We start from the raw sequence: 26,035 nt of genomic DNA, 5'->3' as shown, positions 1-26,035 counted from the left end.
CTCATACAGCATTATGATAGAATGCCTTGAATTAAGCGCAGCTAGCAAGGCCTTCTGAAAACGCAGAATGCCAGCCAATACAGACAGCCCTCCTCTCCTTCAAATGTCTGAGTGTGTACAGTACTGTATCAGGCCAAAGTTATTTAAGATGTTGAGTTTGGATAAGTGCGTTCAGCTGGATGCTGTCCTCATTCCCGGCACTTTTATAACTTTTATCAATACATTTTTTCATGTTTTTCAATTTCTAAAGTACAGCAAAATGCTATTGTTGTCTTTGTGTTGTTTTTTTTTTTTGAGGACTGTTGATCACATGTGCCAGACTGGGCTTGGGGGTCCCTTCCTGGTAAAAAGTGCAGGATAAAGCAGATGGTGGTGGCACATAGCATTCCTGTGGAATGGTGCAGAGAGTGGAGCATGCCACATTACACTAGTGGCCAGCAGACCCCAGCAACATTGTCAGTTACTATCGGTAAAGCTTACATCAACTCTCCTTACTACGGACATCCCATTCAGTAATGAGGACCACCATCAGGCACTCTTAACAGAAAACCTTCACTTAATGAGACTCTGAAAGAGAGAAGCACTTGATTAGCAGACCTTGAGGCCGACCATCGACTGTCTTTATGGTAATTCATTAGTCCGCATCAAACAGGCATAAGGCATATCCAGCAGGCGCGTAGTGCCCACTTGACGCATTCCGATCACGGTGTTGACCGATCTCACAGCATAACTGACGAGTTTGAAGGACACATCTTGAATGGCCTGGACATAGCTGATAGAGGTAGGTTGCAACAGGGACGGTGGAATAAAATGTTTCAAAAGGTTGAAGTGGCCGCATCTTTTACAGCAGCTGGCAGAGCCAAGTCAGAGACAGGATGACGTTTATATGTCAAGTCCGAGTCCATAGAACTTTTAAGTCTGTGACCTTGGGCCACTGCTGCCGGTTAGCTGTAGGCTGATAAAGTGAACTCTGGGAGTGTGATATGATCAAAAATCCTGGGCTGACATCACATCTGAAGGAAGTGCCTAATAGAGTCCACTGTATTTAGTCTCAGTTTCTGCTATGAATCGGAGCCTTTGTCCTGACTGCAGTAATCCACAGCCAGCATTTCCAAGCCCTATTTTATCCTTTAAGGAACGGCTTTCTTACTGTTGCTCACCCTGTCAAACCTGCAGCACAAAGTCTCGACACTTGATTTTTTGACCTGCACTGTTAAGCTATGCTTGACGTTGCTGTGCTGTGAGGCGCCCGTGATTACGCAAGCTGGTGACCATCAGAACCTTGTCTTCTGATTGGCTATTGACTCTGGCTCTGACAGGTCCCTTCCTGTCAGGTTTCTTCCAGTTTCCAATTGCCTTTGGATTGTGTAGGACACCACTGGACTCGCCGACGCTCTGATTTCTCTAAATGAAAGCCCAACCCTTCTAAGGGTGTTTCTGCCCTGTCTCATTTCGTTTGTTACTTGCCATTATACAGTGTAATATTGTGCAAGTAGTGCTTCAGAGGATGTAGTAACGCAGTCCGCTCCGACTCTGCTTTAAGACACACAGAGGGTTTTTAAATAATCAACAGAAGTTGGTACACCTGTGCAAATTGTTTGATTTAACTTGCAAGGCTTCATTTACTTGAATTTCTGCAAAACATCTGTAGGTTATAACCTATTAGTTGTCCCCGAAGAAGGCCCATTTATAGTAATATTCATTAATATTCTGATATTTCCTTGTTTCAGTTTTTGCTACTCTAAACTTTAAATCTGAGCCAATTGCAGTTTACTGCTTACCTTTTCACCATTTTGTGTCTTTCATTGCATTTCAACAAATTATAGTTGAAGAACTACTAGAAAAACTCTAAAACTTTGACTGGTAATTTATTTGCACGTGTGTATATTAAGGCATCTTGGTCTTCAGATTATTGGTCATTTTTTTAAAATGGCACCTTGGGCAGGACTGCCACCTTCAACAGAGCTACAGTTCTCGTTTTTACCTGCATTTGACCCACTGATCAGTGAAACTGTTTCTGCTTCTTTTAGTGCACCTACCTGCAACACCTCAGACTTTTCTTCATTCTTGTATGTGCCATTTTTTTACATCTCTCACTTCTCTCCTTAGTGGTGAAGTTGTGGCAGGCTTCATTTCTCCCGTTTCTTCATTTTTGCAGGAGACATGCACAGTGAGTTTCACCACCGGTGTGTGTCTACACAAAGCCGATTCCTTTGAAGGCCCTCTTGTCATTGCTGCATTGTGTGTGTTTGGCCGGCTCTGTAATTGTGTTGACTTATTTCCTTGGAATTTTCTGATGGCTGCATTTGCTCCTGACTGAGTGTCTCATGTGTGTTGAGCGCCATCTCCTGAGTCAGTTTTGCAACTGCAGTGAAAGGAAAAAAAAGACCAACAAGATCCCTGACACCAGCTGATCCACATGTGTGGTGGTCTTATTACTATTACTCTTCATTTGCCTGATGCTGTTATCCTAGCAGACTTACAAGATTATTGGCAAGCTGCTCACAAATGTTTTTTTCACTTGAAGCCCGCGAGTCAGGCCATCTCCTCAGATGGTTGCACATAGGTGGGAATTTCACCAGCGGCCTTATGGTCTGGAATGCATTCCCTCCCTTAGCCACTGTTGTTAATTTAAGTATTAGTTCATTTAAGTTGTCAATTTTAGCATCTGTTTGAATTTACTTGCTTCACAAGAACAAGTCAGTCCCTGTAGGAAGTCCCTCAAGGCCGAAAGCAGATTTCACTATTGAATGAAATTCACAGGAAGCCAGTCCGTCAGTCTGTGGAGATGTCTTGTTGTCTCCCTCGCCTTTATCACATACCAATTACATCACACTTGATAGTAACGTGGCAGGTCTGGAGCTTTTATTTAGCGTGTTCAGCATGTGTGTGCGTGTTCAGGGGTACTCTTAGATAAGAACTTATGGGAGATGAAGACATTCCCAGCTGAAGACAAGGCCAGCAAACCACAAATTCATGACTGCACCACAGCGTGCTTTTTACAAGTTGTTTTTAATCCCAGTTTTGGTTGGTTGTTATAAACATTTGGTAGAGAATTTAAAAATGTAATAACATAGCAGCAAAGTATGCAAACAAACTCAAGAGCGGGCGTGTGTGTTCATCATTCAGATGATTCTTATTTGGTGCCCTTCTCACTAGATGGCAGGTCTGCAGTTCTACAGCAATAACCGACAAAAACACAACCAAACAACGTCAGAAGTCATCCATTTTCAAACCCAGGTCAGCACCACATGTGTGTTTGTAGGCTTTCTCAGCAGCAACGGGAGTAGTGGCGCCAGTCCGCTCAAGGGCATACTCTCACACCTCACCTACATGTCTTTGTGGTGTGAGAGGTAAATGTAGACAGATTACGTGAACACACACACACACTCACAGTGCCCATGTGGACCCAGTCTCTTGCGCAAGTGTCTTTTTTTAGCGCTTCTCTTGGTTGTAGAGTCAACAGAAATGCTCCAGCTTACAACAGTTGAATTCCAAAATGAACAGAGCTCTTGTACCATAAGTTTAATAGCTAGCTTTAATTCTAGTTATTTAATTTGCTATTCTGATGGGGATGTCGTGCAGCTCTTTAGATGAATGTCAACAAAAACAAAACGCACTCGGGACAGCCCGTGAGATGTGCTATGTAACAGTCAACGTATGAGCAATCTGTCATCTGCAGTGGAGTTAATGTCTGTCTGTTTATGAAGTTTAAGTCTTTTGTTCTGCACTCAGTCCAATGAAAATTATTACTAGCATGTCTACTCTGAACAGTTGACAATAAAGTATACATAGCATGCAGTGTGTGTGTGTGTGTGTGTGTGTGTGTGTGTGTGTGTATATATATATATATATATATAGATATATATATATATATATATATATATATATATATATATATAATGTGTGAGTGTGTGCAAGCTTTTGTCATTATCGACATACATACTTGCATAGACACATACACACACGGTGTTTTTTTATCTCTCAGTTGTTATCCACTTTTAGTGATAAGGTGCAGGACTGTGTCGACATGTTGATCAAACATTAAACTATTTCCCTGCTCCCTGTATGTGGCACATTATGTTGCTCCCTACAGCCACAGCTCCTGCTTCATAATAAATGGTTTCAGCGTCGGGTCGTGTTAAAGCTGTAAATGTCTGTATGATGGCTGTAACTCATTGAAAAGCATAATGGGTAACTGTGACAGTGAACATACTAAAAGTTTTAGTGGTCCGCCATCAGTCCCCGTCTGCTATGTTTGTTCGTTGCTGCTGGAGTGTCCTCATTACTTTCACACTAAAGCTGCAGCTTCTCTTTTAGAGCGCCGGGGGAATATCAGGTGTATTTTAAAAGACAAAGACTGAGCAGTCTCAAAAGAGAGTGTGTGAACATTTATCAGAGTCAGGTCTGCGAGTTTAGCTTTACGTGTTCACTACGTGTTCACCACTTCTTAAAATTGGACACCCGTATATAACAGCAGCGGCCATCAGTCTGCTCCCCTCCTTTCTACTCAGTTGTCCAAGTTTTATGTTTTTGAAATTCTGTTCCTCCCGAACTGAGTAACTCAGTTCTTTTTGTAGCGTGTGTCCTTACTGTGTACAAGAAGATGAGATGGCTTGAGTGGAACCCTTGGCTTTGTTAGAATATGAAGCGTGGTGTAGGTGGGAGTGAAAGGCACTGTCACCGTTTGTTATCACATCTTTAATTCCTTCGCATAGCAGTACAGATATTCTGGACAGAGTTCATTTTAGAACCAGTTAAGTCCCCAACTTTTGTTTTGAATGGTTTGCAGAAGTTTGTATTGCTTAGCAGTGAGGTGTTAAATCTCCGTTTTGCAGTACATTTGCCTTGGGTAGGTAATTGGAGTTTAAAAATATTCCATTTGTGATCAGAGAGACTCACTGATGAGATGCTAGCATCCAGAAAGCGAGGGAGAAGGGGTAGGGAGATAAATACATAAGCTGAGGACGGCTGGGATTTACGCCTATGGGGGGAGAACACTCGCTAGTTGAGGGATTTAATGCACGCCGCCCGTCAATTAAATTAAGAGCTAAGCGTGATTTACATAAAGCCATGGTAGATCGAGGGAAACGAGAGTTTCAGGAAGGTGAGGATCTGTCAAGGTCTGGGGATTGGACCAAGATGGCATAATCATTAAATGTCAGAATGTGGTTCATAATTTCAGAAAGGAATGAGGGATCAAAGCTTGTCGGTGCATATCCGGGTAGGAAATGAATTTTCGTTTCTGTAGTTCTGGTGAGGAGATAAAGTCAGCCAGACTGAACCCCGGCCCCCAGCAATTGATTGGAAATATTTGCTGCGCACAAATTAAGGTGCCATTCATTTTGGTGTCTGCAGAGGATGCTGTGACTTCAGAGTTTAAACCAACGATGACACCCCATGAGCAAGGTGAGGTCGGCAGCCAAGCAATGGAGTTTATCCAGACAACATCTGCATTTCACTGGTCAGTCCAAGCAGCACGTCTCTGCTGAACGATGTCTGAATAAAGTAGACCAAGTGATTAGTGACACAGAACGGTGACAGCCAGAGGCCAGCGCCAGAAAATGTTTCCTTCAGTGGATCTCGTAAAAGGCAGCAGTGACAAGGAGAAGTAAAACAAGTTAATAGCGAGGCCCCCATTCCTTAGTCCCCAGCTATTTATATGTCATTAACACTAATATTAAAACATCCATTAAGAAATCTCAAATTACTCATGGCTCATAATCCACATGTCAGGTATCCAGCCTCGTGCTCATAATGTCCAAGACACTTGGTATTTTTACTAAAATATAAAATATAAAAAAATAAATTAGAGCATGAACTGGAAATGTGATCAAGTGGGATTGAGTAGTTTGGTCTTTAAAAGTGTTAATCGATTCTCAAAAACTCCCCGAAGGGGGGGAGGGTCAAGTCCACCGCAGGTGACCCACAACTCTGTGTTCCTTTACTGGTAATAGCTGGGTGCCACTCCCAGTTGTATAGAGGGTGCCATTTACAATTTATCACAAAAGAGTTCTCTGTCAGACGGTGGCTTAGCCTTCCTGCAGTTTTCTCTCTGCGTTCTGCCAGTTACTATGTTGTGAGTTGCAGAACGTAAAAGAAGGCTTCAGTTTCAGAGTTATCCCCATAATCCACACAGGCCTAGAAAACTTATCGAATAGAGAGCCAAACTTATTAGCCCTTAAGAGAGACAGGGGAACTACTGGTGCAAGAACCAAACCTAATTGGTTATAGAGATTACAAAATGAACCTGCAAGATGAAAGTTTAAGATCCATAAAAGAAATCACCAAAGAGAAATGCCAGGGGTCACAAACCAGAAAAATCAAAAACAGAAGTCCAGTGTCCAAGAATGAAGTGAGCCGAGGGGGTCCCTCTGTGTTGGGCTCAACGTAGACAAAACAAGGCAAAGAACAAACTAAACTTGACAAATACATAATCATTCATAAGCAAGACAATAGTCGTTAATCAAATAGAAAATGAAAGAAAGAAAGCAACGACATATGTAGAAATATCTACTGTACAGTAAAATGCTACTCTCTGTCTGTCTCTGTGTGTGTATGTGTGTGCCCCTCCGGTCCCTCAGAGCAATCTGATTGGTCAGTTTGGCTTTTGTGGATCAATGTGATCCGTTAGGTGTGCAAAGTTAACACTAGAATTACCAAAGCCTATGAAAAAACTCGTAAATCCATCCCACCTTAAATCCCTTCACACCTCTCTGTCAGCGTCTTTTGTCTTGTAAGTGTGTCGATAAGCAGCAAGCGCCCTGCTATACCAACACCCCCACCACCACACAAAGTTTTCTCAGCTCAAGTCTGTTTACCTGCGTGTCAGTTCTTATGTAGGCTTTGGTAATTCTAGTGTTAAATTTCCGACTGTGACTTTTTAAATTATTTTTTACAATAAAAGGAGCATTTCAATAATAACAAATCAAATAACATACCAAGTAATGTTGGGTTGCTAAATACTAACGAGGTGCAACCCGAGTTGCCTTCAAAGATGGGAATTATTCTCAAGAACATGAGTGGAGCTTTGACAATGGGTAAAGGGGGCTCATCTACAGAGCGGAGGTGAGCAGAGTTTACGGGAATTCGATCGACAGGAGAGGCTCAGGCACCTGAGGATTCCAAGCAAAACCCTTGGCGGAGTGCCGACTTAGGGCAGGAGATATCAAATGGTTTAAAGTTTATGGTGTTGCTTGTCTTTAACAGTTAGTATGACTATTAAAACCTAACATTTATAAAAAGCCAAAGAACGAGAAAAGACTAAAGCCAGGGATGGAGCCCCGTGCCTCCCCCAGGTCAATTGTGTAATAGTGTTGTACCATTTCTGTCTCTTAACACCATAATTATTAGTAATTTTGGACTGTTTATTGTTTTTTTATGTATGTATTTATTTATTTCTATATTGAGGTACAAAGATGTTGTGCCTCGTCTTCAAGCGATGCAGTTTTCTGCAGCTACTGGACTGAGCCGACTTCTCCTGATTGCCGGGTGGATGCAGCAACCGCTTGTGGGCTTGAATGTTTCTGAAGACTTAATTAGAAGACAGGTGAGGATTTATTATGAATTAGTACTGCTCATGGGAGTTCAGTTTGGTGCTTTATGGGTGCAGCTTTAATTGTACTACCGCAGGATGGGAAGTGGCAGGCAGATGTGACCAAAAAAGAGCAGGAGATGAATTGTAAGTCAGAAAAGCAAAGCAGGGTCAATACCAGCTGGACTAAAAAAAGTGTGTGCCAATATCAAAATGAAAATAACAAACTCAAAAGTCAGAAACCAGGAACCAACCCTAAATGGAGCCCTGGAGAAGTTTTTACTAAACAGAATATCCACAAGCCTGGACTTGGACCGTGTTGGATGTGTGATGCCAGTTTTGGTGACGCATGGTGTAACCTCCTGCCCCACACTCCCTTGCAACATAATAGCAACTGACCCCCAAAAAGGCAGCACCCATCAACAAAAAAAAAAGAAAGCGTAATGAAAAATAAAATAATAAGTTCTACATCAATAGCATTGCAGAATGCACTCAGCCACATTACTCAAGCCCAGGAAAAATTCATAAAGCACCAATGAATCGTACCAGTGATGTGTTAGAACGTTCATCCTAATGACCGAGGACTTCACAACACAGACTTGAGTTTCTGAGACTTACAAACTTTAAACACAGTTACCTCGTAGGGTCCTCCTCACTCCCTGGTATCGGACACTTTTCTGAGTTTAATGTGCAGTTTGCACCTTTTTCACATATGCCAATGACAAGGTGGCAGTAGTGGGATTTTAGCACTGCATCTCAAGAATTCAGGTATTGTCCAGTGGCACTTGGATCATTTTTTTCAAGGTGAATGTGTACAGCCAGAGGTGATGGTCACAGTCGAGTCATCAGTTGTTCTTCCTGCTCCTATGAATCTACTCCTGCTTGTGTTTGGGAGTCAGTGTTGATCATCAGCAGACATATTTGAGTTGTCGTGACAATTTCAGAGAATTCAGTAACACTGACTGCTTTGTGAGTCTGTTTGAGATGGAATTCATCCTTAGGTCTTGGTAATGTCTTAGGAAACATCCTTGCTTGAGCGAAGGGTAACCTGCACCACTGCACAATTAAAGCAAAGAGCCGAGACACTGGGGAATGTCGGGGGTCTTATACTGCAGATGGCTGTAGGAGAGGCTGGCTGAGCACTTGAAACCTGCAATGCAGAATCAAGAGAGTCCCATATGAGGGTTTGGTCATCAGTGCATCCTTAAGTTTGGCTGTTTACCGGAACTGGATTGGATTACCAGGATTGGAATGAAGCGTTCAGATTCCACACATACACTCAAAGTAAAAAGTATGTGAACCCTTTGGAATGATCTGGTTTACTGCATGAATTGCTCATAAAAAGTGATCTGATCTTCATCTACGTCCCAGGTACTGATCTACACAATGACCTTAAGCCAATGACACACAAAACATTCTGCTCTTTCATGTCTTTATTTTACAAATGCATTCAACAATCACAGTGGTAGTGGAAAAAGTAAGTGAACCTTGGGATTTAATAACTGGTTGACCCTCCTTTGGCAGCAATGACCTCAACCAGGCGCTTCCTGTAACTGCAGATCAGACCTGCACATCGTGCGGGGAGAATTTTAGCTCATTCTTCCCTGCAGAACTGCCTTAACTCTTCCATATCCTTTGGTTGTCTTCTGTGTGTGGCTCGCTCTCTCTCTTCAAGTCATTCAATAGGATTACGATCTGGGCCGCTCCACAAGGTGGAGATTGTTCTTCTGAAGCCATTGTGCTGTGGATTTGCTGTGATGTTTAGGCTCATTGTCCTGTTGAATCACGAAGCCTCTTCTGAGCTTAAGTTGACAGACAGACACCCTCGCATTATCCTGGAGAATTTGTTGATAAACTTGTGAATTCATTTCCCCCTCAATGATGCCAAGCTGTCCAGGCCCTGATGCAACAAAGCAGGCCCAAATCCTGATGTTCCCTCCACCATACTTTACTGTAGTGATGATGTTTTGATGTTGATATGCGGTGCCCTTTTTACGCCAAATGAAGTTCTGCTTGTTCCTGCCAAATAGTTCAATTTTGGTTTCATCACTCCACATTATCCCAGTACTGTTGTGGAATGTACGAGTGCTCTTTCGTAAACTTGAGGCATTCACCAATGTTCTTATTTAATAGCACTGGCTTCCTTCTTGGTGTCCTGCCATGGACTCCTTTCTTGTTCAGTGTTTTGCGTATTGTTGACTCATGAAGAGAGATGTTAGCCAGTTCTAATGACTTTTTCAAGTCCTTTGCTGTCACTCTAGGGTTCTTTTTTTTTTTACCTCATTGCTGACTTTGCGTTGTGCTCTTTGGGTCATCTTGGCAGGATGCCCACTTCTAGGCAGAGCAGCCGCAATACCAGACTGTCTCCACTTATAGACAACGTGCCTAACAGTAGACTGATGAATATCTCAAATCTTTGAGATGACTTTCTAACCCTTTCCAGCCTCATGTAGATGAACAATTCTCCATTGTAGCTCTTTGGACAGCTCTTTTGGATATACGTCTTGTCAAAAACTCAAACTTTATAGTGTTTTTTATCAATCAAAGTCATTCGAGGCTGCACCTCTGAACTTGTTTCATTAAATGGACTCCAGATCTGCTAAATTCGGACTGCAATGAGCTTTTTAAAAAGCCATTAGCTTAGAGTTCACTTACTTTTTCCAAACTTAAGCTTCACAGTTTGAATAATTTATTCAATATGGTCAAAAATTCTCTGAAAATCTGCGTATCTTTAGTTATAGGAGACTGTGTTTGTTCATTATTGGGACTGACATGAAGATAATGACCATGTTTTATATGGGAATTAGACATAGAGAGAATTCCTAGGGGTTCACATACTTTTTACTTTGACTGTATTGTATGCAAGGTGCCCTGTTAAGGACCGGTGCCCACCTCAAGGTTTGCACCCACTATTGCTGGGACAGGCCGTAGTGCCATGCAGAATTGTTGTGTTCATGTCCCGGGTGCTACCTCATGGAGTGTTCTCCTCCTGTCTGCTTGAGTCTCCTCCAGCTCCAGACATGCAGCTTAGTTAAATTGGTGTTGCCGAAGTGGCCCGTGTGTTCGCCCTGAGATGGACTGTCGTTCTGTCACAGTGATGTTCTTGCCTTGTGCCCTATGATTGCTGACCCTCAATTGTGTCCTGGATGTGTGGATTAGAAGAAGGATGGATGGATGGATGCATTGCATGTTTTTTGGCCCTGTGATTTACTCTTTTATTTTGCTCATTTGTTTGTTTTAAACTTTACGTCATCCTTGCAGTACGTCAAGACTCCATACTGTGACACACACTACTGATGTCCCCAGGTGGAAATCCTTTGTATTGTAAGCACTTAAACTACAGTAGCATTGATATCCAGTATTTGACACTCGCGTGCAAGTTCATTGTTTCCTTGTTCGTACCATGTGCTCGATTCTCATGGGACAGACAGGCTGTGGTTTCCTGAGATCCCCAAATTGGTTTAAATGGGTTTGGTAAATGGATGAAGTTGGACATTGTTATTGTGAGATGTTTGCTGAGTTTATGCAAAGGCCATTTAGTTTACCACTTTAATGTGAGAGCAGTGCATTTAATTTCAATAAATGGCACCTGCTGCTTTTTGTCTTTGAAGTGTTTTGTCTCAGCAGTGCTACAAATCCCAGATCTTTAATCAGTGGTGACCAAAGGCCTTCCATGTGGTGTTGACTGGCCTGGGGACGTCTGTTCAATTTTAGCATTCAATGGTTTGTTCAATTTTCACTGCACAGCTCAGTCTGCACACATTACAAGTCCTTCAGCATTGCTGTTATACTCCGAAAAGTGTCCAGATAGATGTGTGTAATGGCCAAAGAGAAGTCAATTGTGTCATTATTAAAAACAAATCAATTAAAACCAATCAAACGTTACAAGAAGGGGGCGTTTATCACTTTCTACAGCCATGTGAACCTGTAGTTTACAGACATGCTATAGCTAAGTGATTTATGTGTCACTATCATCTTTCTGTTCTCAAAAGGCTCCACTTATTTTGGATTTACATTTGGGGTCTTTCCTTTATGCTAGAAAGTGAATCATTGCCACCTAGTGGGTAAATGTAGAACTGCCCACTCAGATCTGTGTGCTTAAGAGCTGTAAGTAACTGGGGCACCAGTGCCAAGGGGCGCCAGTGCTGATAAATGTGTGGCATCATTTCTTATGAATTCAAGTTCGGATTCTTCCAGTGCTGTGACATACCGGATAAACACACGTCCAAGCCCACCTAATCACCTTGCATGCTTTTGGTCTGTTGGCACCAACCCCGTTTTATTTTTTAATGGCTGATGCTGATGACAAGTGCTTTGTATACATCATAGGCCATCACAAGGATGCCCATTCATTAAGTTACAGTGCAAATAAAACATTTTATGCAGCTACCAATGAATTACAGTATATTAATTCACTAACAGTCAGTCAAGCCAGACAGATGCTCCAAATGATGACACATAAGGTGCCAGTACCCAAGCAGAATTGAGCCCCCTAGTATGCCAACGTTGTAATCCAGAAAATGCCATGGCACGGCTTTGAGCAAATGAAAAAGACCTCCGTTAAGAACTGGAGTATGTGCAGCTAAACCAGGCACTAAATCGGGCTCCTTCCCAGAAGGCCAGCGCAGCAGGCCGAAACCGTCTGGTGGCACAGTGGCTTGCTGGGACCTGGAATCCTTTTGGGTGTTACTGAGAAGACAAAGTCAGTTATTGTGCTATTACCAAATTAGTGATGCTAGAAAACAAGAGTTAGAAAAGAACAGCAGCTGGAGACACAATGCCATTCATTGTTCAAGGGTTTATTGTTGATTTGTGTGTTTTAACACCGCATGTTAAAGCAACAACACGGGGTGAAGCCTGTCTGGATTTAGTATTTTGTAATAATCAGGATAGAATTGATGGTGTACTGGTGATTGGACCACTAGGGTCACGTGACCAGAATGTAATACAGTTCTCAGTATTTTGTAAGAGTGCAGATGCAAAGACTACAATTGTTAAGTTGAACTTTGGTAAAGGCAAATTTTGAGAAGATGTGACAAAGTCTAAGTAGGATAGACTGGGATAAGACAGTCGAGGAGCAGTGGACCAGGTTTAAAAATGGAATGCAGGACAGATACAGACCTAAATTTGGAATTAATAGGAAACTAAAAAAACTCCACAGTGGATTAATAAAGATTTAAGAAAGAAGTTGCAAAGGAAAAAACTGCTTTATAAGGCATATAAGACTAATGACTGCAAAGGGAATCGTAGCGCGTATGACAACATGAGGGCAACCATTAAGAAGGATATCAGAGAGGCTAAAATACAGTCAGAGAGGAATAGAGCAGATAAGGTGAAAGAAGACCCCAAGAGATTCTTTCAGTATTTCAGTAAAAGAACAGTTAAGGAGGAGGTCAAGTGCATCAGGAATAGTAAAGGGGAATTAAAAGATACAGACAATGAAATAGCAGATGCCCTAAACTTACATTTTTCTGAGGTGTTCACAAGTGAACAAGTGGATAACCTCAGAGCAGTAACAGGGACTACTAAGGAGGTACTGAGGGATTTGGAAATTGTAGAGGGAGAAGTGCTGCTCAGATTAAATAAGATGAAATCAAACAAATCACCAGGACCAGATAATATTTATCCTCGTGTTCTTAAGGAGGCCAGCAAGTTCAGATATGAACCCTTGACACATATTTTTAGGAAGTCACTGTGCACTGGAGAGATTCTGAAGGACTGGAAAATGGCAAATATCATCCCATTATATAAAAAGGGTGACAGGGCAGATCAGAGCAACTTTAGGCCAGTAAGCTTAACATGAAACATCACAGGAAAATTAATGGAAGGAATTATTAAGGATAAGATTGAGCAACACATGGCAAGGACAGGAGTTATTCTGAACAGTCAGCATGGGCTCAGAAGAGGGAGGTCGTGTTTTACTAACATGTTGGAATTCTATGAGGTTGCAACAAAAGCATACGATCAAAGTGGAGCTTATGAGATTATTGATCTGGACTTTCAGAAAGCATTTGATAAGGTGCCACATGAGAGGCTGGGCATGGGTGATGTTTGTAGATGGGTGCAGAATTGGCTCAGACACAGGAAGCAGAGGGTGATGGTGCGAGGAACCTCATCAGAACTGGGCGATGTTAAGAGTGGTGACCAGCAGGGGGCAGTGCTAGGGCCGCTGCTATTTTTAATGTATATTAATGATTTAGATAGGAATACAGTAATCCCTTGCTATATCGCGCTTCGACTTTTGCGGCTTCACTCTATTGCGGATTTTAAATGTAAGCATATCTAAATATATATCACGGATTTTTTGCTGGTTCGCGGATTTCTGCGGACAATGGGTCTTTTAATTTATGCTACATGCTTCCTCAGTTTGTTTGCCCAGTTGATTTCATACAAGGGACGCTATTGGCGGATGGCTCAGAAACTACCCAATCAGAGCATGTATTACATATTAACTAAAACTCCTCAATGATATACGATATGCTTCCCGCGCGGTGCTTGATTGTTTGCTTTTCTCTGTCTCTCACCCTCTCTGACATTCTCTGTGCCTGACGGAGGGGGTGTGAGCACAGGGGCTGTTTGCCTAGAGGATATGGACGCTCTTCTACAAAATGGCGCTTTATCACGGTGCTTCGGCATATTTAAAAGCACAAATTGATTTTTTGATTGTTTGCTTTTCTTAGCGAGCGCTCTCTCTCTCTAACATTCTCTGCTCCTGACGGCGCTCCTTTGAAGAGAAGATATGTTTGCATTCTTTTAATTGTGAGAAAGAACTGTCATCTCTGTCTTGTCATGGAGCACAGTTTAAACGTTTGACTAAAGGGTGTTATTTCATGTCTAGAGGGCTCTAATAATGTTAACAGTGTGGGAGAGTTTATAAGGGCTTAAAATATATAAAAATAACCATACAGACATATGGTTTCTACTTCGCGGATTTTCATCTATCGCGGGGGGTTCTGGAACGCAACCCCCGTGATCGAGGAGGGATTACTGTATAAATAACAAGCTGGTTAAGTTTGCAGATGATACCAAGATAGGGGGATTAGCAGATAATTTGGAATCCGTTATATCATCACAGAAGGACTTGGATAGCATACAGGCTTGGGCAGATTTGTGGAGGATGAAATTTAATGTCAGTAAATGTAAAGTATTACACATAGGAAGTAAAAATGTGAGGTTTGAATACACAATGGGCGGTCGAAAAATCAAGAGTCCACCTTATGAGCAGGATTTAGGAGTCATAGTGGACTCCAAGCTATCAACTTCCCAACAGTGTTCAGAAGCCATTAAGAAGGCTAACAGAATGTCAGGTTATATAGCGCCTTGATGTGTGGAGTACAAGTCACAAGAGGTTCTGCTCAGCTTTATAACTCACTGGTGAGGCCTCATCTGGAGTCCTGTGTGCAGTTTGGGTCTCCAGGCTACAAAAAGGGCATAGCAGCACAAGAAAAGGTCCAGAGAAGAGCGACTAGGCTGATTCAGGGCTACAGGGGATGAATTATGAGGAAAGATTAAAAGATAGATAGATAGATAGATAGATACTTTATTAATCCCAAGGGGAAATTCACATAATCCAGCAGCAGCATACTGATACAAAGAAACAATATTAAATTAAATAGTAATAAAAATGAAAAAAAAAAAAAATAAAATTAATGTTAGCATTTACTGCCCCGGGTGGAATTGAAGAGTCGCATAGTGTGGGGGAGGAACGATCTCCTCAGTCTGTCAGTGGAGCAGGACAGTGACAAAAGTCTGTCACTGAAGCTACTCCTCTGCCTGGAAATGACACTGTTCAGTGGATGCAGTGGACTCTTCATGATTGACAGGAGTTTGCTTAGTGCCCGTCACTCTGCCACAGATGTTAAACTGTCCAACTTTACTCCTACAATAGAGCCTGCCTTCTTAACAAGTTTGTCCAGGCGTGAGGCGTCTTTCATCTTTATGCTGCCACCCCAGCACACCACCGCGTAGAAGAGGGCACTCGCCACAACCGTCTGGTAGAACATCTGCAGCATCTTAAAAGAGCTGAGCCTTTACAGTTTAAGCAAAAGAAGATTAAGAGGAGACCTGACTGAAGTGTTTAAAATTATGAAGGGAATTAGTCCAGTGGATCGAGACTTGTATTTTAAAATGAGCTCATCAAGAACACGGGGACACAGTTGGAAACTTGTGAAGGGGAAATTTCGCACAAACATTAGGAAGTTTTTCTTTACACAAAGAACGATAGACACTTGGAATAAGCGACCAAGTAGTGTGGTGGACAGTAAGACGTTAGGGACTTTCAAAACTCGACTTGATGTTTTCTTGGAGGAAACAAATGGACAGGACTGGCGAGCTTTGTTGGGCTGAATGGCCTGCTCTCGTCTAGAGTATTCAAATGTTCTAACACAATAACAATGATACGTTCAATAGAAAGGCCTTTGTTCATATTTGTGCCTCCTGCACCCACATAGACTGGTAAAGACCCACATGCCCAAACCCATGTCTCCTGGCAGTCTCATTGAGATGGACTCCCTGTGCTTTCTTGTGTTCTGCTTCCCATTGTGGTCACTTTCTGTCGTCTGGTTGGCTGCAGTCTCTTGAACCCGTGTTGTCTCTACTTTTCTTTGCAGAAGTACCTTTTGAGCAATCCGGCTCATCAGAGCGGTGCTGTGGATGAACACTTCTTTCTGAATGAAAGTGCATTTCAGGTCAGGTAAGAAAGCAAACCTGCCACCTCTCATTGATGTGTGCAATGCACTGAGGTGTGGGGCCACTTTTAAATGGTTTACTTAGTTTTGGTTGTGGGGTTTACTGCTTTTTAATTGCAGCAATCACAGTGATATTCTGTGTGTTGTTAGAGGAGCAGGAATGGAATTTGGTAAATAAGAATTTGCTGTTGTGTAAAAATAAGTGAACTCTTCAGGTGACCTAAGTTTGCATCACGCATACCAGAATGGATGCAAATGAGTAACAACTCATTGGAGAGCAGCTTGAAGGCCCCAGCATTACATAAACATGGCATACTCAGCCTTGTTTGGTCCTTTTTGTGTGCAGAAAAGATCAATAGAACTTGGTCAGCAAACAGAACATGGTGTAACCATCAGAGCATATGACGAGACATGTGGAGGAGCAAGGACTGGCAGCAGTTTGAGCACAAAATCATGTTTGCTTTTTCTTGTCCTCTGTGTATTCCTTCACTTTTACACTGACTGCCCGAGATATTTTTAGTGCGTGGCACCGTGACCCACTCGCTCTTCTCTGTTTTTATATGGTATGTCATGGAATGGGCTTGTTGGCACCTCCTGTTGTTCTTGGCTTGGTGACTTCTTACTCGGCCTTTTTGCTCAGGCCATACTAGACCAAGTCGATCGTCTTTCTCTAAAGCTTGGCTGGTCCAGGTGTTCAGCTGATCTTTTCAGCATGTTTGTTACTCATAATGCAGACTAGAGTTAGTTTCACTTGTTTCAGTGTGAGACCATTTCTGTTTAGTGATTTTTTTTTTCTGTTTTTATTGCATTTATCAAGAGGAGTGCAGCAGTCAGAGACCAAGACATGATGGCTTTTATCTAGGATGAGGCCTGAAATCCCAGGTATCATGAAGCAGCATGGTCTGGGGTGCTAAGTTATGTCAGTCATGTGTGTTGGGTTATACAGCACCTGGGGGTCTCTGACATGTTACTGCCAGCTTCTTGCATTTGTTAGAGACACTGGATAAGGACACAGCCATACAAAGCCCTGAGTAGGTGCACACAGGTCATGGAAACCTGACATGCTATACTAATATAATATTTGGCACAGCGAAGGGTATTGGGGACACCACAGCAGCTCTACATGTGTGGGTCCTGGCACCACTGTGCAAAAAGAGAGAGACCGATGAAGTATGTCTGGGGTGGACACCAGCAGTGTTGGCCCAGCTTGACCTGGCTGTTATGTGTCTAACCTAATCCTGTGTCAGGGAGGCACAGTGACCAAGGAGGATACCCCATAGGTCACTAGAGGGACTGTGCTAACTTGGAGGCTGCCTTGAGAAGGCTCAAGTGGACTGGGACCTCAGGGGCTGCTCAGTTGAGCTTTAGACTGGTGTGTCTAGGGGTCACATCCCAGAGCTCAGCGGTGACTCAAGGATGGCATTCAAAAGTTCACCGAGTCTTAAATTTATATATTACAAATATGTCCTGTATATGATTGTGAATATATACAATAGTGTATAGTATACACTGTGTGTGTGTGTGCATGTCTTTGGTGTGCAGAACATGGTACTCGGGGCACATGACAAAGAACTTGAGAGGCAAATGCTTGACTCCTGGGACAAAGAGAGGCCACAGCCACCATGGGAGGTACACAGCAGTCAGTGCCTGACAGCTACGGAGGAAGGCCCGTGAACGCTAGCTTCTGGGTTTTTCTGATCTGCTGTGCTTTACTGTGCTCATCTCTCCTTGTGTCTTTATTTTCCTTCATAAATCAGTTCATTTCGTATCACTTTGGCTTCTTGAGTGTTGTCCTGGATTGGCATACACATTCATGTACACCAGTCAAATTTGTTTGATTGATGAAAGTTTGTTTTCTCTTTCCATTTTGCCTTCCTCAGAGAGATTTCAAAGTATAAGCCGCTGTCAAGTGCGACATCGGTCACTGTCATCACTGGAGACAAGTACGATGAACTTCTTCCCACCCAAATCAACGAGGTAGATATTTTGTAAATGGCTGGTTATGATAGTGTGCCTTGAATTCTTTTGATTTAATTTAATGGTTTTGATTAGGAGTTTAACATAAATGACATAACTTGAGACGCACATCCAAAGTCGTCCTTGTTCTCCTCTTATTTAGACCAAGTTCATTTATTCTTTATTTTTTGTATCAGGTGACCACAGTAGCAAGTGACACAGGAGACCTTCATTGTTATATGACAAAAACTGGGGGCAAGAGGTGACTGTTGACAATGGCGCCATCAGCATGGTACAGGGCAAGAGAAAGTCCCAACAGGAGTCTCCATTAAGCCACACTTCTGGGAAGAGAGGCCTGGCATATGCCAATATGGAGCTGAGAGGGCCATAGATAGGCAGAGGAAGACCACCATGAGAGAGAGTAATAAAAGCCTGCCATGATCCTCTATAGAGTGGTGGAGAGCAGAGGTACCTGTCCTTTTAAGATGAGAGAGAGGGAGTGAGGGGCTACAGTAGACTTTCAGGAGGTGAGAGCACCTGCAGACCCATGGGGCATGGCTACTAGATCTCAAGCACAGCCGCTCTCTGCTATGGTGGGATTTTGTTTCTTTTCATGTGGTCCATCATTTTTATAGGGGCTTTGAGGATTTTAGAACTTTCAGGGTATTTTAAGTAACTCCAGCCTAAGAGAGAGAGAGCCTGGTGTCCTGGTGCCAAGCTGCTGGCTGGTTAGAGCCCATGCTGCCCAGGAGGCTCTGCATCTCTGCAGATTTCTAGGATTCAGAGAGTGCCATGCATGTGTGATGCCATGCTGATCGTCCCACTGGCCCTCATGATTTCGACTGTCTGGTTGATTTTTTGCAGATGGTGGCTCGGCTACAGGAGCATCAGTTGGTTCAAATCTACCCGCAAGCTCAGTTTTTTAAGATTGCTGGGGTGGACAGAAGAATGATTTACAGAAATCCGTTGGATGTCACAAAGCACTTGGTGAGGCTCATCAAGCTAAAGATGAAACCCGTCAGACAACTGAATATTTAATATGATGCGGTGCAGAGCTGATTGGAGGTGATTGTGTTTTATAGGCTGTTTTTTTTTTTAAAACTTGTAATAAAATTATAAAATTAAGAAATGTCATTTTTGGGTTCAAAACAGAAATTTAGTTTCTCTTTTTTTCCATACTTGTGAAATGAAGTTAAAAACAAAATGACATTTGGTGAACTGCTGATGCTTCCTAAAGTCACCAAAATTCAAAATACGTGAGATTTGTTAGCTTTATTTCCATACTTAATGCCTTGAGAACATGTTTTGCACCACACTTGAAATATTCCGTAATCCTAAAACAAATAAGGAGTCTAGCAAAGGAAAACCAAGTGAGCCACTAGGAGTTTGTCAGTCAGAGTCCAGTAGCCGGCAGAAAGGTGTGGTCAGCTAGTGAAGAGATGTTGAAATTGGCAAGCCAGTCAGGACCGTCCCACGGCAGAGCAGATGACAGCTTAATGTGGCCCTTCTACTGCACTGTTGGGACCGGAGTGTGATGCCCAGCCTAATGTCCTCCCACACACGAGGGTAACCATCGACTCTGAGCTGGCCTGGCATGAGCTTGTGCACCTTAGAGCACGCTGCCTTGTTTGTGCCTGATTCTCCCCTGTAGGTTTCGGCCTCCACAACTTGCTTTAGGCTCGGTCACTAAATGAATAGACCTGGACGCATTGGACAGATGCTAGAGATGCTGCATATCAAGAAGTTAGTTTAGCACATGTAGGCTCAGGGAAATCAATAGCGTCCTCCGGCTCAGACGAGTTCTCTTACAGCCTAACATGAGGAGGTTAAACTTCCAATTTAGAGCATCATCCCAAGGTTGATTAGACACAATGACTATGGAATTCAAATTGGCCAATGCTCTAAGCTGAAAAGAGAACATCTTGAACGTGGTTGATGACTATAATGCAAAGAGAATGCAGTATACAGTGCCAACCTGTTTGTAGGCTCTAGAGTTGAGAAAGCCTACAAATACCCGCACTGAGTGGCTAGCGGCTAATGCTAGGAGAGCAGCTCCATGCCGTCACTATCACTGTCCCCCAACGTAAATAAACAAATGTCCTCAGTCTGAAAAGCACTTTCTCATCTGAAGGATTTTCTTCACCCAAGCTCTTTGTGTTAAATGGCACAGTCTTGTGCGTTTTCGATGTTTGTACCTTTTTGTCTTTTGTTTGACCCACGCTGACCAGCAGTCATTCTTAGGGCTTTCTGTCAGTTTGGTCTCTTAACCTTCAGTGAGTGACAGGATAGTTTATGGGAAAGTTTTCTCCTCATCACCACCTTGCCCTTCATCCCCTATGCGGGTAATCGGATGGCCAGGGCCAAAGTGACTTCTGCGCCAGGTTTACCAGGCCAGCATGTGCCACTGAAGAATCAATGAGCAGAAATACAAATGCACACAAAGCTGATAGGCTGTGTTTGATTGCTTTCAAAAGTGGACCTGCCACCATAACCAAAAGCCTGCCGTGAAGGCTGAGCTTCTTAATGCTTTCCTTCTGGCCTGACTCTGAATTTGACTTGGAGAATCTTCAGCGCCTCTGTGGTCGGCATGAATGTGCCAAGAGGGTCAGATCTAAAGAAAAAGCCTCATTGTCACCCTCTGCTCATGCTTGAACTGGTGAAAAGCCAGAGGTGGTGACGCTACAGAAAAAAATGGGGACCAGGGTGTAGTGCAGTGAAGCGTTTAAGTTTATTGAAGTGGCAAAGTCGTTTCTGTGTTCAGAATGTTTTTCCTAAATGTTGTTCGTTTATTTATTGGTATTTTGTTTCAGTCGTGGGTCACCATTTTTTCCCATTATGGATGACACCATTTTGTGTCCTGCCCATCCTGTCGTGTGATGGTGGCAGGTCACTGCAGTTTAAGATGGCGGTGTTTTTGAGTTTGTACAGGACTCTGGATATTAAAACAACTAAGGTTGCTCCTTGTTTTTTGATGTCTGAACAGAGTTTTCTTTTTGGCTGTGGTTTTTGCTGAGCATTTTGGGCTTTGGCACTTGGCGTTCATTGTTTTTTTCCAGGTTTTGATTGGGTGTGTTGGACCGCAAACAGAAGAGAAGTTGTCTCCTCCTTGCTGTCTCATGACTGAATGTGTAGAACTGTCCAGGTGGTGAGCTGGCTGCTCGTCCACTTGAAACTAACATGAGGGTTCAGTACATGGATGGATGGACAGGTATCTTGAAGGACTATTTTAGATTTGTGACACTGTGCCAGTCATACTCTTAAATGTAGAGAGATGAGGTCACAAGGAGGTGCTCTTTGCTGACTGCCATTTTGGGTAAGCAGCAGGTCTGGCACCATGGAACATCTGGGTCAAAGGATGGACCCTGTGTCTAGGCGACCGGCACCTCGGCCTTGACAACCTGATTGGCTCTCAGTGCCTTGGCGCCATGCTCAGCTTGCTGCTACATTTTGTCCTGTTGCCATGCTGCCCAGCGTCTCCTACTGTGCTGTTGATAGCACACTGGTGTAGACTTTTAGTGTCCCTCCTGCCTCTTCACCGAGGTCCCAGGGGGCAGCTGCAGGTAGCCGATCTTCTTGCACCCACTTTGTTACACCAATGCACACTCTTTGATTGCTGACCGGTTACTCTTGTCCAACGCTCCACATCCATTAGCAGGTAGGCTGGATAAGAGCTGGATGCCTGGGTGGCCCTTCCTCCTTGACCGGCCATGTTGCTGCTGCTGCTGTTGTTTCTGTATTTAACTCTTCAAGGCGCTAGCCTCTCCACATAGTCGAGGACAGTTCAGTGGCCGAGTGCCTCAGCTGAGTGAAGCTGTATGGATTTTCTCCAGTAGATGCAGCGGTATTGTTCGTGCATTTTCATCTTCTTAATGGATTTCACTGATCCCGTGCACGTTTAATACACAGAGGCAGTCTGTGGTCAGGCCTGATATGTTCATTTTTACTTTTCATTTTCTATTTTGCAGAAATTGGCGCGATCGTTTGAACTATCTGAAGCACATCCGAGATATGAATCAGATTTAGAATTTCTAATTAAAGCACAATGTTCATTTCTTAAATTTCTACATGCAAGCTAGCCATGCGGAGAATTGGTTTTGCGGCCCACAGCTCACATTTTGTTTCTTTGTCCAATTAAGTCAGCCAAATCCTGGGAAAACTACGGATTATCCTCTTTTTTTTTCCACAGGAGCATGCTTATCAACAACATTTCAAAATTATTCTTGAAATGAGTTCCGAGCATTTTGAATTGTTGCAGTGCGGAGCGTTTCCTAGGCTGTGAGCTGGACCTTGTTTTTATAAAACCGTCTTGTTAATGAGCGAATGCTTTTAATTAGCACAATACAGAGTGCCCAATAATGTATTTACTTGAGATGTTGAGAAGTTGACTTCTTAAGGCTGCCTTTCACTTTTTGTCCTTTTTTTAAAGTTGATTCTGGCCATGATTGAGCTGACTTTGGCTGATCCGATGGGGTTTCTAAGCTGGCTTCTGTCAGCCTCATTTACATTCAGCTTTACGTTAACTTTTGGTAGGACTGCGGGTCGCCAGTCCCATTGCACACCCCCTTAAAATTAGTCTAAGAATGCCGGCGATGGCACCCCTCAACCACTCAAGGTCAGAGGGCTTTTCCATGTGTTGTCCAGAATGATAAAGGAGGGCTTGATGGGTTTTTTTTGCATGTCTTTCTTTGCACTCCCTAATTTGCACATATAGGAATAACTTTGAAGCTGATTTCCTGAAGGTAAATGACTGGCCTGGAACATGAGAAACCTGTCCAATCAGATCCATGCAGCGGGACCACACTCATGTTAAGAAAGATGATAATGAAGTATTGGAGCTACTCGGAGACATCCAAGCCAGGACGTACTGAGGCTTCCTGTTCACGCATGTGTTGGACCTCGGCGTCCTCTTCTCTCTGTTTCTCCGTCCCATTGCTTGTTTTCAAATTCTGGGGCTGCCTTTGAGTCGGGGCCAGTTGTCAGAGACCCCCTTAGTTTCTATCTAAAATATTTCCACTTTAATGAAGCCCTGGTGAGTGGCCTTATAGCAGTGTGCATACATATGTGGGACAGAAAAAACTCAATGGAGGAGAAGAATAAAACTCCAGATCAGAGGTGCTGTAGAGTCACGACATGGAGGTGTGCCTTGTGTTGCACCACCTGAGCCAGCATTACCCCGAATGCCAGTTGATTTAATCTGGATCGTCACCGGTGCTAGTGGACTTTTGGAGCGCCTCCACGTCTGTCACTGGAGGGTGTCCTGGTAAGAGAAAATGGGACTTGTGGGTGAAATCACTGGCTGAGGACTTCCGTCTTGGGCCTTATGTTTTTAATGTGTGATTTGTCTTCCATAGGTTTAAATCGACCTACTCTTGGTTGGGCTTTTACAACATGGCAGCCTGGACGGGGCTATTTCAACACATTTTATTTTCAATTAATAAGTGGGTACCTGGAAACTTCAGCTGGCACTGACTCTGATATGAGGAGCAAAGTTGTGAGCGAGTCGGGTGTTGAGAATTAAGAGGTTGCTGGTTTATGGAGGTGAGTTCAAAAGAAGACAATCTTGTAAGGTTTGATGGCTTAAAAAGGGCACGTCCTGGCAATTTAATGTAGAAAATGAGTTGCTTGTCCAGAGTGTCAAGTTGGCAGTACCTGCTGTTGGGCTTCATCATCTTTACGCAGCTCAAGCTGAATGGCGAGGCTAACTGGCAGTTGGTTCGATAAATATTATAGTGAGTGGACTGTAAGGACTCAAGCAGCCAACGGTGTGGGCTCGGCAGTCACATACGGGATATGGGTTTGGGTTTACGCCGCCTGCCTTTCGTCTCTTCAAGGGTGCTGTTGATGTGTTGATGTTGTTTTGGCTGTTCATTTCATTTGCTGCACTCAGGCGATCACACACACAACCTAGAACTGAGAGGCCGTAGTGAGATTTGATTGTAGTGTTTGTGCCAAGAATCCAAACCAGAAGAGGGAACTCCAACCACATCAGCCCAGTTCATGAGTAACTTCAGGTGGACTTTGAAATGGAGAGACTCAGAGAGTGCCATGTCACCTTTGAAGAATCGACTTACTCTACTGAATGTTTTGTCTCGTTTCTCTTCCCTGGTACCCTGGCCACTGCCATGCCAGTTTAATTCACTCTCTGCCTTTTGGATGGGTGTGATGGCCTGGGCATCAGGGTCGGGTGTAGACTGGGTAACATGAGAAGTTTGCTTTTTTCTTTGATGTCATTTGTTGTGTTATTATTGTCAAGCACATTAGGTAGGCAGAGATATTGGTGTGTGGAGTGTCTGCTGCCTTTGTGTCCATCAGTGACTTCATCATGTGCTTCATTATGGTGCCTCTCATTCAGTTTGTGCTTTTGTTCTCCTTGCTGTGCTACACGTCAGCCCCATCTTGCAGTCAGTTTGTGGTTCTGTTCACGTGATGTCTTTGTAAGAGTGGCTGGCCGCCATCTACCGTTGACCCCTGGACAGGATTAGCGGCATGTTGATGGGTGCAGGAGTTGGTGCCGGTCGGTCGGCCGGCCAGCCAGCCAGCCATTACTGTGCCTTATGTTTCACTTCACTCCTCTGCCTGTGCTGCCACCTGCCGATTCCTCTCAGAACTTGATAGTGTGGTAACAGTTACTCCATTGTTATTGCTCGTTGCTCATCTCTAATGTTGATATGTTTGTGTTCTTTCAAACTTGTGGACCTCATCGCTGTAACTTAAGCCAGTTTAGCTTCCATTTTCTGTATGGATAGGTACTGGTAAATCATGAAATCATATGGTGTCGATTGGTTACTCCATGCTTTTCAGTCTTCGGACACACCACAGTCAGCAGTTCCCTGATTGTGTGCTTTTGCAGGACGGAGCTCTCGACTACCTAGACTACCTGGACTCACTTAGTGCCATCCACAGATATCACGAATACGCAGGCTGCACGTTTATGTGAACCATTTCCATCCATTAGACAGGCCAGCAGCCTGCACCTAACCCAGACCAGACCTGACATCACCTGCAGGTCACACCCTGCAGTCCAAAGTTTGGACGACGTGATTGGCCCAGCCCTGGTGACAGACTTGTGTGGCTCAGCCAGGATTTCATCGCTGTTCTCTTGTTGATTTTGTCGCGGTCTGTGTGTATTGTTTTTTCTTGCTTAATTTTATTTATTGTCTCAATGAACATTTTGGTTTGGTTCCATGCCTTTTACTGTGCATATTGAGCCTAAGGAGCTGGGGTCACCCGATACTGTAGCTGAGGGTCCGTTAATACTCGGCCTGTATTAGCAGCAGCACCATCTTAAATTTGGAATCTCTGCCTGTGGCTCAGACCTTTTGGATTTTGGGTCACTTTGAGGTTTTTTTTTTTTTTATAGTTCATCTATTTTTTTGAACGTTTTTGGAATTGTGTTACAAAAACCTTTAGAAGTAAAGACCCCTTGTTTTGTCCCTTGGGCCAGAGGTCTTTTTTTTTTTGAGCCTAGAGTTCTGGGGTGATTGTAGGCCTCAGTTCAGTTGGAATCTCCAGCTAGACTTTGGAGAAGAGCCTCATATGTTGGGTGTGACAGCTCGGGCAGGTCAGAGGAGCCTTTGCTTTTTAGAACATTCAGGTTGTTTTTCATATCTAAAATTTTTCCTGATTTCCAGGCTCCCTGATCCTAATGGAGACGGACAGCTTTGGTCCCGATGCCAGTGGCCTGTCGGTTGCTGTAACGCCCTGTGTCCTTGCCGTGCTCATATTTAATGCTCTTGTTACTTTCTTTCTAGTTCTGATTGCTCAGCAGGTTTACTCTGACAAAACACATCAAAATGAATTTGTCTGTCTCTGTGTTTATGGGGCACTTGATGTGCCCACTTGAAGCCATTTTGTCCCC

General features: G+C 43.4%; 1 protein-coding gene across 1 annotated transcript in view; it reads left to right on the top strand.

The window, feature by feature from the left end:
• si:dkey-122a22.2 overlaps positions 1-19,311 on the top strand; it is a 40,804-nt gene extending 21,493 nt beyond the window's left edge. Inside the window, exons 8-11 of the mRNA XM_039736680.1 lie at positions 7,411-7,549; positions 16,144-16,226; positions 18,102-18,198; positions 19,042-19,311. Of these exons, the coding sequence (XP_039592614.1) occupies positions 7,411-7,549; positions 16,144-16,226; positions 18,102-18,198; positions 19,042-19,215 (493 nt within the window). The 3' untranslated portion in view covers positions 19,216-19,311. The remainder of the gene's footprint in view (positions 1-7,410; positions 7,550-16,143; positions 16,227-18,101; positions 18,199-19,041) is intronic.
• Positions 19,312-26,035: the final 6,724 nt, after the last annotated feature.

Source organism: Polypterus senegalus, chromosome 15 (assembly GCF_016835505.1).
Source record: "Polypterus senegalus isolate Bchr_013 chromosome 15, ASM1683550v1, whole genome shotgun sequence".
NCBI lineage: Eukaryota > Metazoa > Chordata > Cladistia > Polypteriformes > Polypteridae > Polypterus > Polypterus senegalus.
The sequence above is the reverse complement of the archived record's forward strand: the minus strand, read 5'-3'. Positions and strand labels throughout refer to the sequence as shown.